The sequence below is a fragment of the Narcine bancroftii genome, chromosome 3 (assembly GCF_036971445.1).
Source record: "Narcine bancroftii isolate sNarBan1 chromosome 3, sNarBan1.hap1, whole genome shotgun sequence".
Classification (NCBI taxonomy): domain Eukaryota; kingdom Metazoa; phylum Chordata; class Chondrichthyes; order Torpediniformes; family Narcinidae; genus Narcine; species Narcine bancroftii.
In genome coordinates this window covers 258,582,023-258,596,482 of record NC_091471.1, presented here as the reverse complement: position 1 = coordinate 258,596,482, position 14,460 = coordinate 258,582,023, and the positions used below count along the sequence as shown (strand labels likewise).

Sequence of the window (14,460 nt, the reverse complement as noted above, 5' to 3'; positions counted from 1 at the left end):
CATTTACAATTGGGCAGAAATGCAAAACTCTGTCCCTCTGGAGAAAATCACATAATCTGAGGAATAAGTACAATGCTTATATAGAGATTAATCTTTAACTGTTTTCCCCCTCGCCTGCCCCCCCCCCCCCACCCCACCTTAACCGCACCCACCCCCCAATCCAGAAAAGTCAGTGAACCTTTAGACCTGACAGACTGGTGAAGGACCCTGGCAGATCTTTCTCTCCTTATTATTTCTATCCTACTCTTACCTATTCTTTCTTTTTTTCTCTCTTTTTCCAAGGGTTAGAGGGAGGGGAATTATTTACAATTATAGTCAACGGAAAGGATTCATGTTAAATATATGGGTTAATTGTATCACTGGCTTTATATGACTTGTAAATTCTATAAATAAAATACTTTTTTAAATGCACATTTAGATATAAACAGGCATACAGCGTGGTAACAGGCCCTTTCAGCTCACGAGCACGTGCCGCCCTATTACACCCAATTATCATATAACCAGTGGTATGTTTTGAACAGTGGAAGGAAACCAGAGCATCTGGATGAAATCCACGCAGACACTGGGAGATTGCACAAACTCCTGACAGACAGCACTAGATTCGAACCCCATTCCAATCGCTGGCACTGTAAAAGTTTCAACCCAAAACATCAACAGTTCCTTCCAACCTCACCTGCCCCCCCCCCCACCCCCACCCCCATCCCAGCCACACAGATGCTGTTCGACACATTGAGTTCATCAGACAGTGTTTCTGAACACGGAATGACAGTTCCTCAGGATGTTTGGGATCCAGTGACCATGTGACTGATCCCCAGAGACCGTTCCGATACTGCTGACATAAATCACTCATAAAACATGTCAAATATAATTTTTATTACCATTTAGGTTTTAAAAAAATCAGACTAGTTTCTTTCAATTTGAAGATGCAGCAAAGGCCATTCTGAATGACTGGAGTAAAGTCCACAGTGGTTCTTGTCTTCAGCCGACAGTTTTTGTTTGTTGAGGCTAGGTTAAGAATGTTTGCAAAGCAATTGCTTCCAATTTTTATCTTCCATAAAGCTGTAGTATTTATTTTGAATTTTTAAAAATCTCTTTCCTCTTCCAACATGCATCTGCTAGGGTTAAATATTGAGGCAACAATGAATCTCTGAAGGTGCTTACAAGCTTATCTACCTGAAGGATGAGAAGCACTGTGTGAATGCCATCATGTGATCTGTGGCCAGCAGTTATTTTCTAGGCATTGTTGTGGGTATGGGGATGCACTGTGCTGAAGGGGGGGACTGTGATACTACCCCTTACAAGTTGAAATATTGGCCTCAAGATTCCACAACCTCCTAGGGGTCCTTACGTATTGCTTTCTGGCAAAACGTTCACCAATTCTTCCTTGTGACCAGTTTGCAATATGATTCAAAGGTAATAAATCATTTAGTCTGGAGAAAGGGGTCCTAATTTACCACCCCCTCCCAATTCTGGAATAAAGCATCACTAGAATAATATTGTGCAGGTGTAAGAGATCTTTTAGGATTGGCATGAAGTTTACTAATGTTATTTTAATAGTATTTGTCCTTCCCCAAATAAATTATTGCAGATTTTTTTTTGTGTGGAAATAATCTCTGTATGATTGGCTCAGTAAATCATGTCAACAAATGTAAATAACTAAAGATTCTTTCTTTGTCCACCACAGGGTCATGTTGTAATTGATCTTTTTGTTGTATTGAGACTTCGATTTTCTGTGAAAGTGGAGTTGTATGTGGATTGTCCTGTAAACCAAGAGTATCAGCACCAAGCCAATACCTCCTTAACCCAGATATTCTGGTAGACTTAAAGACTCTTATCAAATGACCCACAAAACTTTCATTGAACTGGCTTAAGTTTCTCAATTGACTAGAGGATGAGGAGCAGAATGGTTAATTTTATCTCCTGAAGCTCCAATTCTTTTTGTTGTAATTATTTAAAACCTCAAGTTAGAACATAAGAAACAGGGGAAGGAGTTGCCCTTCTGCCCTGTTGAGCCTGCTCCCCCATTCAATGATCTGATGATAGGCTCATCCCCACCAACCTGCCATTTCCCCATATCCCCTACTATGTAAAAAATCTATCTTGTCTTAAATATATTGTTGTTGAGGCTTTCTGTGTGTTGTTGTGACCTGTTTAATGAGTAGGTGCCACTGGACAAAACTTACTGAACAGATGTTTGAGTTCCCTTCTTTCTTCCATATCACAGTGCCTGTTTTTCCGAAATAGGAACAGCATTTTTAAAAAATCTGCAGCAAGTATGCTTCTTATCGATAAAGTCGGGTTGTGCAATATGTAACGTGAGCTTTTTGTTACTGTGCTAGTGGTGCCTATCTGTGAAATTCTCTTTCTTCCTTTCATTTCTGTGGATTCCTCCCTGTAGGAAAGTGCAGCCCTGGCAGATAGATTGATCCAGGTATGATTTCCCACTTTCCTCCATGCCAATTAAAACATACGTGCTAACTCTACCAAACCAATGCATTGTCCATGTCTCATCCGGCGAGGTAACCTCCCGTGAAACTCTCCCTTGCATGTTGCATGTTATCCCTCTGGATGCACTCTCAGTAACCCAAACCTCAGGCCTTGCTCACGTGGGCATGTGAGGGAAGCAAATGTGACGATGAGTGATGCACAGGAACTGCTGCCTGGACTCAGGTTTGGCCACCCTTTTCATTAGCACCGTGGCGGTAGTACATCCAACATTTGCAACAGCCTTTGATCATTTCCTTTTGCATTGTACTGTTTCATTCTGCTGGCTGATCAGTGTGTTTGATTAGACCACTAACTTGTATTTATAAACTATATTGCCAGCACAAAAAGGAAAGCTGGAAAAAAATCCTACATGTCTGAAAGCAATGGTTCATGTAGATAGATCCACATACATGTAACAGAAACAACTTTATACTATAGAATGAGTAATAAAGCAGTTCACGTTTTCTTAAAAACAAAACAAGTCTTGTGTATCACAAATCAGAACATTTAATCCAGCCCATCCAGATTGGGTGGCTGATGTGACACTGGTGTATTCGGTAATTTCCGTGGATGCATGCCATGAGCTCCACCATAACTCTCAGCTTATTCTAACTAATTTTGTGCTTCACAAAAGCATGCAGAGCACTCGAGTGTATTTATTGTAAATACATGGGAACGAAATGTATTAGGCCTGGCAATGCTTGGTTTCACAGACTCCTGACCTGTTTGTTTTACTACTTTTGAACATGGTTATTACAGTATAATCTGGTATTTCTAAACTGTGGGATCTGTGTGCCATTGAGTAGTGCAGTCAGGTACGCATTATTCCACTGAATTGCCTAAACTTTGATGTAAGGCATCTTGGTGAAGCATGTTGAATTTTATAAAATCTATTTTTCTCAGCATATTTCTTTCTATCTGGCCACTGAGAAGAGAACTGATGAGTTGTGGTGCCATAGTTGTGGTGCAGTAGTGTGCTCCTTCATACTGCTCTCTCAGTTACAGGAAAGGCTGAGAAGGTGATAAGTTATTTTCTATTCTGAGTTTTAGCTGAATGTCATAAGCTATTGAGATCATCACTCCAGTTCCTCCTTCAGCAATGTTATTTCTGGGAACCAGTTTGCTGAGGGAGTACCAACTTTGTTTTACCTAATTTGGTGGAGAGCAGAGGATGTGAGCTCACAGAAAACTGTATTAAACCAAGATTTAGACAGTGACTAGGCTATGTGAACATTGCATTTTATTGAGTGATATTGGGCATATGCCTCCATTTGTCAGAATTTTCATGTGTCACTTATACAACTTATTTACCATTGGGTAATGGAATATATGTTATTTGTTTCTTAATGTGCTCTAATGTAAAGCTGATAGGTGCCTGCCATTCTTGTGTTCCAGAACATTGACACTGAGAAGATTGTTAAATGTAAGCTTATGCTTGGAAGTGTACATTCTGATTGAAGAAATGCTACTTTTTTGATGCATTGAAATGCCTCTTAGAAAAGGATTTGGGAAGGATTCATAATGACAACCTTTCCACTCAATTCCCTGTCTGAAAAATAAAAGGGTCATGGTCAGGGGAAAATAGCTACATAGGTTTGGCCCTGTTTTCTAATCAGGTCCACCCTCGTGTGCTGGATTAATTACACCTTGTACTGTGATGTTCATAATTTTACATTTTTTTTAGACACACAGCACTATAACAGGCTCTTTCGGCCTATGAGCACGTGCCAACAACGCCGGTAGGTTTTGAACAGCAGGAGGAAACCAGGATCCCTGGGGAAAGCCCATATAGACACAGGGAGAATGTACAAACTCTTTACAGACATTGCAGGATTCGAACCCAAGTCCCAGCCACTGGCACTATAATATCGTTACACTAACCATGCCGCTCTATCATAGCTTATCATCCCAAAGCATTTCAAGAGGCTTTATTGTACAAATCTTTACACCAAGTGGCACTGCGTTAGTTAACGATGTTGCTCTTATTTTGAAGCCCTTCTCTTCTGGCAGTTGTGCATCTTTGAGTTGGGTATATCAGTGTGACCAGAATTCTGCCAAGAATATTTTTTAGTAGGTTGTTGAAGAAGTTGGTGCATTGGAAAAATGCTCATGCTGTAATTCAGTCAGGTATTTGCTAACCCATGGACAGTGGTTATTTTCTTATCTGTGGTCTTCTGTTGTTCAGCCAATCAGTTCTGTTCCTAATTTAATCTAAAATTCGCTGTTTATTCCATGCATTTTATTGAAAGATTAAACTTCAATTTTACTTTGAATTGGCAGGATGATGGATCACAGACTGCAAGCTAGTCCCCTTATCCCAGGAGCAAGATGTGCCAAGATAGTTGCTGTTAGGCCGGGTCAAGGATTGCAGGGGTTATTTGCTGAAGGATGTTGCCATTTTGAGGAATCCCAAGTTTGTAGTAACTTTGATATCAAGCAGCTAACAGCTGTAGTTGGTACATTTGGATATGTATTCCAAAACTGAATTGGACAACTAGGCCAATTAGAATCAGAATTTCAAAATCAGAATCAGAATTTATTGCCATGAACATGTGTCATGAAATTTGTTGTTTTGCAATTAATGCTGCTCTGTAATCTTCTGATTTTGAGACTTCTTCACTGATGTTAAGGATACATCTGATGGTCCAGACTCATGGGGATTCCTTTGAACCCACATCATCTCCTGTCTTTCACGACCCTACTTTGCCCAACCCCTTATCCCCACTGCAGAACCACTGACGGTCAAGCAGAGAGACCTGTTAAGCATAGAATCCTGCAAGGTATTTCTACTCAGTAGGTAACTATTGGGAAATTTCTATATGTTAAATTGTGAAAGATTTTATTTAAAGGAATAGAGAATGAAGTCTGGATTTTTGCTTACATTTTAATGTAGATTAGGTGATCATTGTTTCCCTTTTATCCCCTTTCTGTGTTTGAATGCCATTGGTTATCTTGTTTTTCAAATTGACTTACAATGTTGAATGTGAGTGTTAGCGTGTGTGCGAGTTGGTGCGCGTGCATTTGTTAAATGCAGCATTATGGTTTGATTTCTTCTCTTAATCAAAGACAGGCAACACGTAACTGGTGATGGAAGTTGTGTCAGATATATTTTGTTATTAATTGGACCTGATCTTCTTGGCCACTTCACTTGGGCCTTCCTGCTGCCTTAAAGGAGAGAAGAATTTGGAGTGTAATGGATTAAATTATTTATTGTTCATAGTTGATGAACGAAGGCCTAGAGTTCTGTAGGATTATGTGAGAATGCCTCTTAGAAAAGGATTTGGGAAGGATTCATAATGACAACCTTTCTACTCAATTCACTGTCTGAAAAATAAAAGGAGGCCTCATGACGGGTCATGGTCAGGGGAAAATAGCTACATAGGTTTGGCCCTGTTCTCTAATCAGGTCCACCCTCGTGTGCTGGTTTAATTACACCTTGTACTGTGATGTTCATAATTTTACATTTTTTTTAGACATACAGCACGATAACAGGCTCTTTCGGCCTATGAGCATGTGCCAACAACGCCGGTAGGTTTTGAACAGCAGGAGGAAACCAGGATCCCCGGGGAAAGCCCATATGGACACAGGGAGAATGTACAAACTCTTTACAGACAGTGCAGGATTCGAACCCAAGTCCCAGCCACTGGCACTATAATATCGTTACACTAACCATGCCGCTCTAACATAGCTTATCATCCCAAAGCATTTCAAGAGGCTTTATTGTACAAATATTTACACCAAGTGGCACTGCGTTAGTTAACCAAAAGCTTGCTCAAAGAGGAGTGTGCCACAGGATGCAGGCTGTTAAAAAGAAATGTCAGACCTACTGACTTTGGCAACAGAAACCAGAGCTAGTTGTCCTTGGAGATTATTCAGAAAGAACAGTTACCTTTAACTTGATGAACAAGAGAACATTAGAGACAGGGGGCAGTGTGATTTGGAAAACAAGTTAACATCGAGCTGTGCCTGCCCTGGGGCAAATGTAGTCCTGCAAAGTTTGGGAATGATAAATGGATAGGTCGGTGTAAGTTGGAAGAACTTTGGATGATGTTTATGTAGAAATAGAAATATAGAAGATAAGAGCAGGAGTAGGTAATTCGACCATTCGAGCCTGCTCCGCCATTCAACGAGATCATGGCTGATCTTAAAGTTCAGTACCCCGTCCCCGCCTTCTCTCCGTAACCTTTAATACCCTTATACTGAAGAAATAGATCGAATTCCCTCTTAAATCCAGATCATGTTGCTGTTTATTTGTCAGTTTTCCTTGCATGAAATAAAGGAACAACAACTTTCCAGTTCTTTTCAAATTCAGATTCAGATTTATTGTCAGAGCACATACAACCCTGAGATTTATTATCCTGCGAGGCAGAATTACCACTAATTAATAGTGCAATAAAAAAGTACTCAACGTACACATGTAAACAAATAAAGAAATGTAAACAATGTGCAATGAAGAAAGGCAAAAATATAAATAAAGTGCAAGCTAAAATGAGTCTCTGAGTTTGTTGTTGAGGGATCTGATGGTGGAGGGGTAGTAGCTGTTCTTGAACTTGGTGGTGTGAGCCTTGTGGCATTTACACCTCTTTCCTAATAGTTGCAGTGAGAACAGAGCGTGTGCAGGGTGGTGTGGATCCTTGATGATTGCTGCTGCTCTCCGACGGCAGCGTTCCCTGTAGACGTTCTCGATGGTGGGGAGGGTTTTGCGTTTTCTATTCCACTGAACATTTAACTGAGTGCCTCCCAGTGTGGGTCATTCCTCACAGTATTTCTGTGTGAGGGATGATGCCACTTAATTAACAATACTCTTCAGAGTATTCAAGAAAAGGCAGACAGTATTACCCTCAGGGTCTCACCTGGGCAATGTGGTTCTCCTTGTGCACTTTGCTTCATTCTGGACATACTCCTGCTCTCAACCATCATGCTTTACTGCACTGAGCCACCCCCACAAATTGCTGGCGTCCCACCTCCCAATTTACCAACCCCTGTAAAATGTAGAGAATCGCAAGAACAAATCGGGATTATAATAGTATGCCATCCAAATACTGCTCCACTTTACTCTGTTATGCATCACTTCACACAGTCAGTTTTTCACTTTATTCTTATATTCCTTTGTCCTCTAAATCTGTTAAAAAAAAATCAATCAAATCTTCGTATTCTCCAATAACTCCAGCCTTGAGTGGCAGAGAATTCCAAAGATACAACCACTTTTATATTGAAAAATGTCCTTATTCATCTGGTCCCAAATACCCTTTATATAAATCCTGTGTCCTAAATTTATCCTTTATTCCCCAGGGAGTGGAAGGATTTCATCCACCTTGCTAGATCCTCTGAGTCCATATTGGGATGACACCACTTTTTTCTCAATTCCAGTAGAAAAATTCCAACAGGTAGACTTTCCTCATGCCAAGAGTCACGTGCAAAGCAAATGCATCTATCAGAGGCAGGGAGTAAGATGGGCACACTGTGCCACAAACTCTTCCAGTTGCAGAAAAACATCTTTACACTGGGTATGGAATCCTATATATTATTAGCATTCCTAACTGATTATTGTACCAGGAGGGTAATTGTCTTTTGTGTACGAAAACTCCTGATCCTCCTCCCATATCACTAGTTACCATTTTATCCCCATTTAAAATGCACTCTGCATTTCTAATCTTACCAAACCAAATAAACCACATGATAATGCTCCACTTGATTGTCCCATTGCAACCTCCTCATAACTTTCCCACTTAATTCTGTACCGTTAACAAACTTGGATATATGACGATTATTTATCTGTCCTGGATATAGATTGCAGATGGATGAGAGGTCATCAATGATCTCTTCATTCACTCCAAACAGCCAGGAAATACTGATTATTAACCCTAAGTCTTTTAGGTTTTTCTTAACTGGACACTTTTGCAAATGCCTTTTGAAAATCAAGATATCCTTCATTCATTATTTCTTAGCATCTTTGAGAATCAATTTGTCCAGTATAAATGTTCTTTTCATCAAACCTAATTAATCAGTTTTAAAATGTCATTAACTTTGCTTCCAATTTTCATTTTCACATAATTCATATATGTCTCTTAGATTCAGAGTTATATTGCATTGAAACAGTTCCTGTGGCATAACTTGTCAGTGTTGCCCAAGGTGCCGATGTAAACGAATCCCATTGACCCATATCTCTCTACAACTTTCCTTTCATGTATCTGTCTCCCTTTCCCTTTCTCGGTATTTCTAGCTGCTAGTTGATGCTAACACCTCTTTCGCAAAGTTCATCTTTGTTTTCATTCATGATAGCTCTAGCACAACTATCTCAGCCAAACCCCCTCCTGATGAGGTTTCTATTTTGTTTTCCTGTTTCATTAAATCCATATCTGCTGTAATGATAATACATTAAAACCCCTGGTATCCGTTACCCATGGGACAGATGCTGGATAAATGTATGTGCCGGTTGCTTGAGACTTACTTTTACAATTCCTAACTAAAACTTATTCATTGTTTCAAGACCCATTGATTTCTGTATCTAATATACAGATTTTTTTACCAGTCGCTTGAGGCTGCCGGTTGCTTGAATTCGGGTTGCCAGGGGATTTACTGTACTCTCAATACATGTGCCTTTTATTATGCCGGGGTTGGAGAAAAAGATCTCTCTCCTTGAGCGCAATATTTCCTCTATTTTCCACACCTGCTCTCAGAACAGGAATAGGTTTTACTCTGTCTTTACTTTCCACTTTGCCAGCCTCCACATTCAACAGATTATCCTTCATGATTGTTGCAACTTTCAACAGGATTCCAGTGCCAGGCAGTCCTTTCACTTTCAGCATTCTGAAGAGATCATTCAATCCATGACCTTCTGGCCCACCTCTGCCAACTGCTCCCCTCCTAGCCAAACACATGTAACACCTCCCCTTTAGCCTATTCCCATCATCCAGGGACCCTTCCAGGTGATGTATAAACTCACTTGCAGCTCTGGTGTATGCTCGGACTCCTCTGCAATGGAGAAACCAAATGTTTAGGTGACTGCTTTGCAGAACACCTCTATTCAGTCCACAAGAGCTTCTAGTCACTGGTCGCTTTAATTCTTCATCTTAAAAATGGGACTGGTGAAACATAATAAAATCCTAAAAACTCTGAGCAAGTCCTCTCTTGTAAGACAACCTTTCTACTCTCTTCACACAGCTGGACAAGTGTTAGAGATAGCCTGTGAATCTGTCGGAGGAAGAACCCTTCTCACTATTGGGTATTTTATGACAAATTACACTGGACAATGAAGATTTTGGTTCCTCAACTCTTTGGGGTGCATTTTATGGATTTTGGGCTGCTGATCACAAAGATACCTGAAAAATTTCCTATTGCTTACTGTTTTATTTTAGATAGAACCTATTTTTCTGATTTCCTGTCATACTTTAAGTCCACTCCAAGCATACAAAACCATGAAGTGTCATTGAAAATTCATTTTTTGCATTCGCACTTGGACTTCTTCCCTGCTGATCTTGGTGCCGTTGGTGACGAACATGGTGAAAGGTTTCACCAGGACATTGCAACCTTGGAAAAGTAGTATCATGGCAACTGGAATCCATCAATACTGGCCAAACGCTGACACAAGAAGCATCAGATGTTGAATACAAATGAAATTCAGCAGGCAAAACATTTGTAGGTCAGTTGAATTGACGCAATTGCATCATTATGCAATTAAACCTGCTAAATTCAATAAAAGTTAATTTAATGTTTCTTCAACTTCCTACGTGACACAGCAAATCTGAAATTATCTTTGTGTTCATATTGAAGTTGTCTAAAATAATCTTCAATTTTTTTTTAAGGAAGCAAACCTTTTGAAAAAAAAATTGTTGTCCAGTGTAATCTTTTTCTCCAGGACTACAAGGCCTTAATTTCAGGGTGCTCTGTATGTTAGAGCCTAATATATATGTGACTGAATTTTTGGGTGAGTTTTAGACTCGACCTTCTTAGAGATGGATAGTTGATCTTGGGGCAACAGCCAAATTCTATGCCAGGAGCAATATTTTTTGGTGCAATCGCTGTTTGAATGTTTTGCCCTGTAGTTCTGAATCTCAGGTCTCGCTGAGTTTGGAATTGCCATGATTCCCAAACTACACCACATGAGGGAGTGCTGCTGGTACTTAGGCCCAAGTCTGAAGGGGCATTCTGTGCATTGCCCCAGTTTCCCAACATCTGTAGTGGTTCTTGTTTGCCTCAGTTTTACTGCCTCATTTCCTTCCCTAGTGGAATGAGATCCTATGACTGGAAACAGCCCAGCTGTTTAGCCATCTCTAGATGTTGGGTGTGGGGTCTAAATTCAATCAGGAAGACTCTGGGTCCTCAATTATCAAGATGGAGAGCAGTTCAATGGCTTTATGAAAGGAAAGCTCTCTGAGAACCAAGAGTATTGCAGCAAAGACAAGTCATAGAAATAATAAATATTACCAGAAAGGGGTCAGAACTGAAAGCAGTGTTCATATCCACGTATTTTGATTGTTAAAAGTTGAAAGTTTCTTCTGTTGTCCTAATTGAAATTGAAAAAGAACAACTAATAGCTCTGGGGTTATGAAGTACTGACTATGTATCAGATGTTGGGGACGAATGTTTAAGGGTTTTGCTCAGGATTGATGGTCATTTGTCAATCTGGTGAATTCTTTAGTGCAGGAAGCTCATTCAAATTGGGTTTATTTTCAGTTCATTTAGCATGTGATAAAACACGCCAGGTAATTTAACTGTAAAGGAGTAAGTTAGTCATACCTGATGAAGGGCTCAAGCCCAAAACATTGGTTATGTATCTTTATCTTTGCTGTTTGACCTGTTGAGTTACCCCAGCTTTTTGTTTTTAATTTAACTAATTTTATTTGACCCTGGGGTGTGAGATCCTACTGCAGGACACACTACTTGATTTCTTCATTACATCTGTGGGGCCTGGTTTCCCCATTTTATCCATTCATTTTCTTCCTTTCCTGCATCTACATTGCAGGGGCTTGACTAGAGTTTCAATTGAATCCCCTCCTTCCCTCTCTGAACCAAAGAATAATCAGTACATGGAGGAAAGCCCTTTGCCTTCCCATTTCATAATGACTTGACGTGAGAGTAACCTAAAGGCAATATGGAGATGGAAGATACTAAAAACTAAGGCCAAACATAATCTGCTGGAGGAACTCGGCAGGTCGAGCAGCAGCAGTGGGAGAATAAGAACGGTCCATGTTTTGAGCCAAAGCCTTTCATCTGGATTGAGGGTAGTTGGTACACAAGCAGTGTAGAGAGCACAGGGTAAGGCAGGGGATTGGTGAGCCAGGCAGAGGTGTAATATGATTGGCAGATGCCAGACAGAGGGAAAGAGTAGATGTGAATAGGTTCTTTCCCCTGAGAGTAGGAGATTGGTGCAAGGGGTCATAAGTTAAGGGTTAGGGGGCAAAACTTTAGGAGTAATGTAAGAGGATGCTTCTTCACTCAGAGAGTGGTGGCTGAGTGGAATGATCTACCAGAAGAAATAGTTGCAGCAGGGTTAATTCTGTCATTTAAGAGGAGGGTAGATGAGTACATGGATGTGAGGGGGTTGGAGGATTATGGCCATGGGAGCGGGTAGGTGGAACTAGTAGAGTTTCACGTAAATCAGTGCGGACTGTTTCCGTACTGTAAATTGTTATATGTTATATGGTTATAAAAATAGTGGGTCAGATGGAGAAAATAAGTTATGCAGGTGATTAGAAGACCCAGTGCTGGAATCTGTTCAGTAGAAAAGTGGGAATGGTGGTGTAAATAGTGACCAAATGGAACTGAATGGGGGGTGGAGTCAGGGGAGAGGAGTGGAATAATCCAGTGGGGAGATGAAAATGGGAGGGAGTGTTCAGGAAGGATGACAAAAAAAAGGGAAGGTAGGAGGGAAGAGAAGAAGGGGAGCAGGAGAGAGAGGGGGCTAATTTCCTGAAATTAGATGTGTTCATACCATTGGGCTGTACTCTGCCCATACAGGATAAGAGATGCTATTCCTCCACTTTACATGGGCCTCCCCTCTGGCCATGCAGAAGCCCAAATGCCACTCCTCTGCCTCTGTCCATCATATTTCACCTCTGCCTGATTAGCCAATCCCATGTAGTGACCCTGCCTTGCCCACCCACTCCTCTTCACACTGCTTCTATACTAACTTCCCTCAGTCCCAGTGAAGGATTTTGACTAACATTAACCATTCCTTTTCTCCCACTTCCGCCCGACTGAGTTCCTCCAGGAAGTTAAATTTAGACATACAGCCTGGTGACAGGCCCTTCCTACTCCCGAGCCTGTGCCACCCAATAACATCCAATTGACTTACAACCACTCGTATGTTTCGAACAGTGGGAGGTAACTGGAGTCCCCGAAGGAAACCCATGAAGGTACGGGGAGAACAAAAAAAAAGCCCCTTACAGAATTCTAACCCTGGTCCCGTTCGCTGGAGCTGTGAAGGTGTTGCCCTAATTGCTATGCTAGCCTTGCAGCCCAGGTTGTGTCTGGCTGAGTACTGCACCTCCTTCCTTCCACCTCCCTTTGAATGCTACTGCCCCTGACAGTGCATTCCAAGCTCTAATGAATTGCTGTTTTTTTAAAAAACTCTGTCTTTATTTGTTCATACTTAAGTGTGCACTTCATAATTTTAGCAATGCTCATCTGATCCCTTCACAATGTCCTCTGTTATAAGGAGAACAATTCCAGCTTTTCCATTTGATCCGTGTAACTGAAATCACTTCAGTAAATCTTTTCTGCAGCCTCTCCAAAGCCTTTTCCACGTGGGGCTCAGACCTAGATACAATACTCTGGTCCAAACAGAGGTGTCTTAAGTACTAGCTCCTGGACTCTCTTTCCCCAAGATCACAAAGTAAGAATGTATCCCTCCAGATTTCTTTTCTTTTACCCCTGCTCCCCCTTTTGGCAATTCTGCCTTTCAATTTAACCTGCCACCTCCTTCAGATCCATTATTATCCTCTTCACATTCTGAGTCTCCAAATTGAGCATCATCTACAAATTATAGCTGAACACAAGAATATTAAATATTCACCAACAGTCCAGAAAAATAACCCTTCACTCCTGTGACTTAGCTAATTTTTTATCCTTGTTTTTGATGGCAAGTCTACACATGACACTTGTTAAATGTTTAAATTTAAATTTCGGCATACATCACAGTAACAGGTCCTTCTGGCCCCGAGCCCAAGCCACCCAATTACACCCAATTGATCTACAACCCCTGGTATATTTTTTAAATGGTGGGACATAACTGCAGCACCTGAAGGATGCCCACGCAGACACAGGGATAGCATACAAACTCATTACAGACAGCGCCTGATTCGAACCCCAGTCGCTGATGCTATAACATTGTTGCATGAACTGTGATGCCCCTTTTATGCTAACCTTGCCACCCTTTTGAGGTTCATGTATACCATTGCACTTCCCACATCAGTGTTACTACTTCAAAGTATTCTGACAGCTTGGACAGTCATAATAAAATCATTGGTTTTTAGTAATGATTCCACATTATCCAAGTGACTGCCAGTTGTGAACCTGAGTATCATTTCTAAATCTTCCATGTTGCTGAGGTTAATAATGATTGGTCACTAGTTACTGGATGTAGCCTCTGTGCCCAATGTCTGCTGATTTCACTTCCTCTCTCACCATTCCTCCCTGCACTATTGTCCCTCCCCACCACCCGTATTTATCTCTCTCCAGATACCTCCTTTCCTCTTGCATCATCTTTCCTTGACTCCTCCAAACCTCATCTCCCTTCCTCTCCCCACATTTCCCAATTTCAGTCTCTTCACACCACCCCCCCCCCCCCCCCCCCCACCAACCACCTATTTGTTCTTCATTGTTCCTGCTTGCTAATTTTCTGGCATACTTCCATCTTAACTGATTTAGGTTTTACTTCAGTACAAAGCATTAAACTCTTGTAGTTGGTCAATCTCCTGGCTGTGTCAGTCCCTTACTCTTTCAGTGAATGATTGATGCATCATTAGTATT

At 41.0% G+C, this 14,460-nt stretch overlaps 1 protein-coding gene across 7 annotated transcripts in view; it reads left to right on the top strand.

Annotated features, from left to right (window-relative positions):
• LOC138758575 (EVI5-like protein) overlaps positions 1–14,460 on the top strand; it is a 424,266-nt gene that overhangs the window by 265,064 nt on the left and 144,742 nt on the right. For 5 of the 7 annotated variants that reach the window (XM_069927712.1, XM_069927717.1, XM_069927714.1 and 2 more), the window contains one exon: positions 2,399–2,431. The exons of the other annotated variants lie outside the window; for them this stretch is intronic. In XM_069927712.1, coding sequence (XP_069783813.1) covers positions 2,399–2,431 — 33 coding nt within the window. The remainder of the gene's footprint in view (positions 1–2,398; positions 2,432–14,460) is intronic. 7 annotated transcript variants of the gene reach the window in all.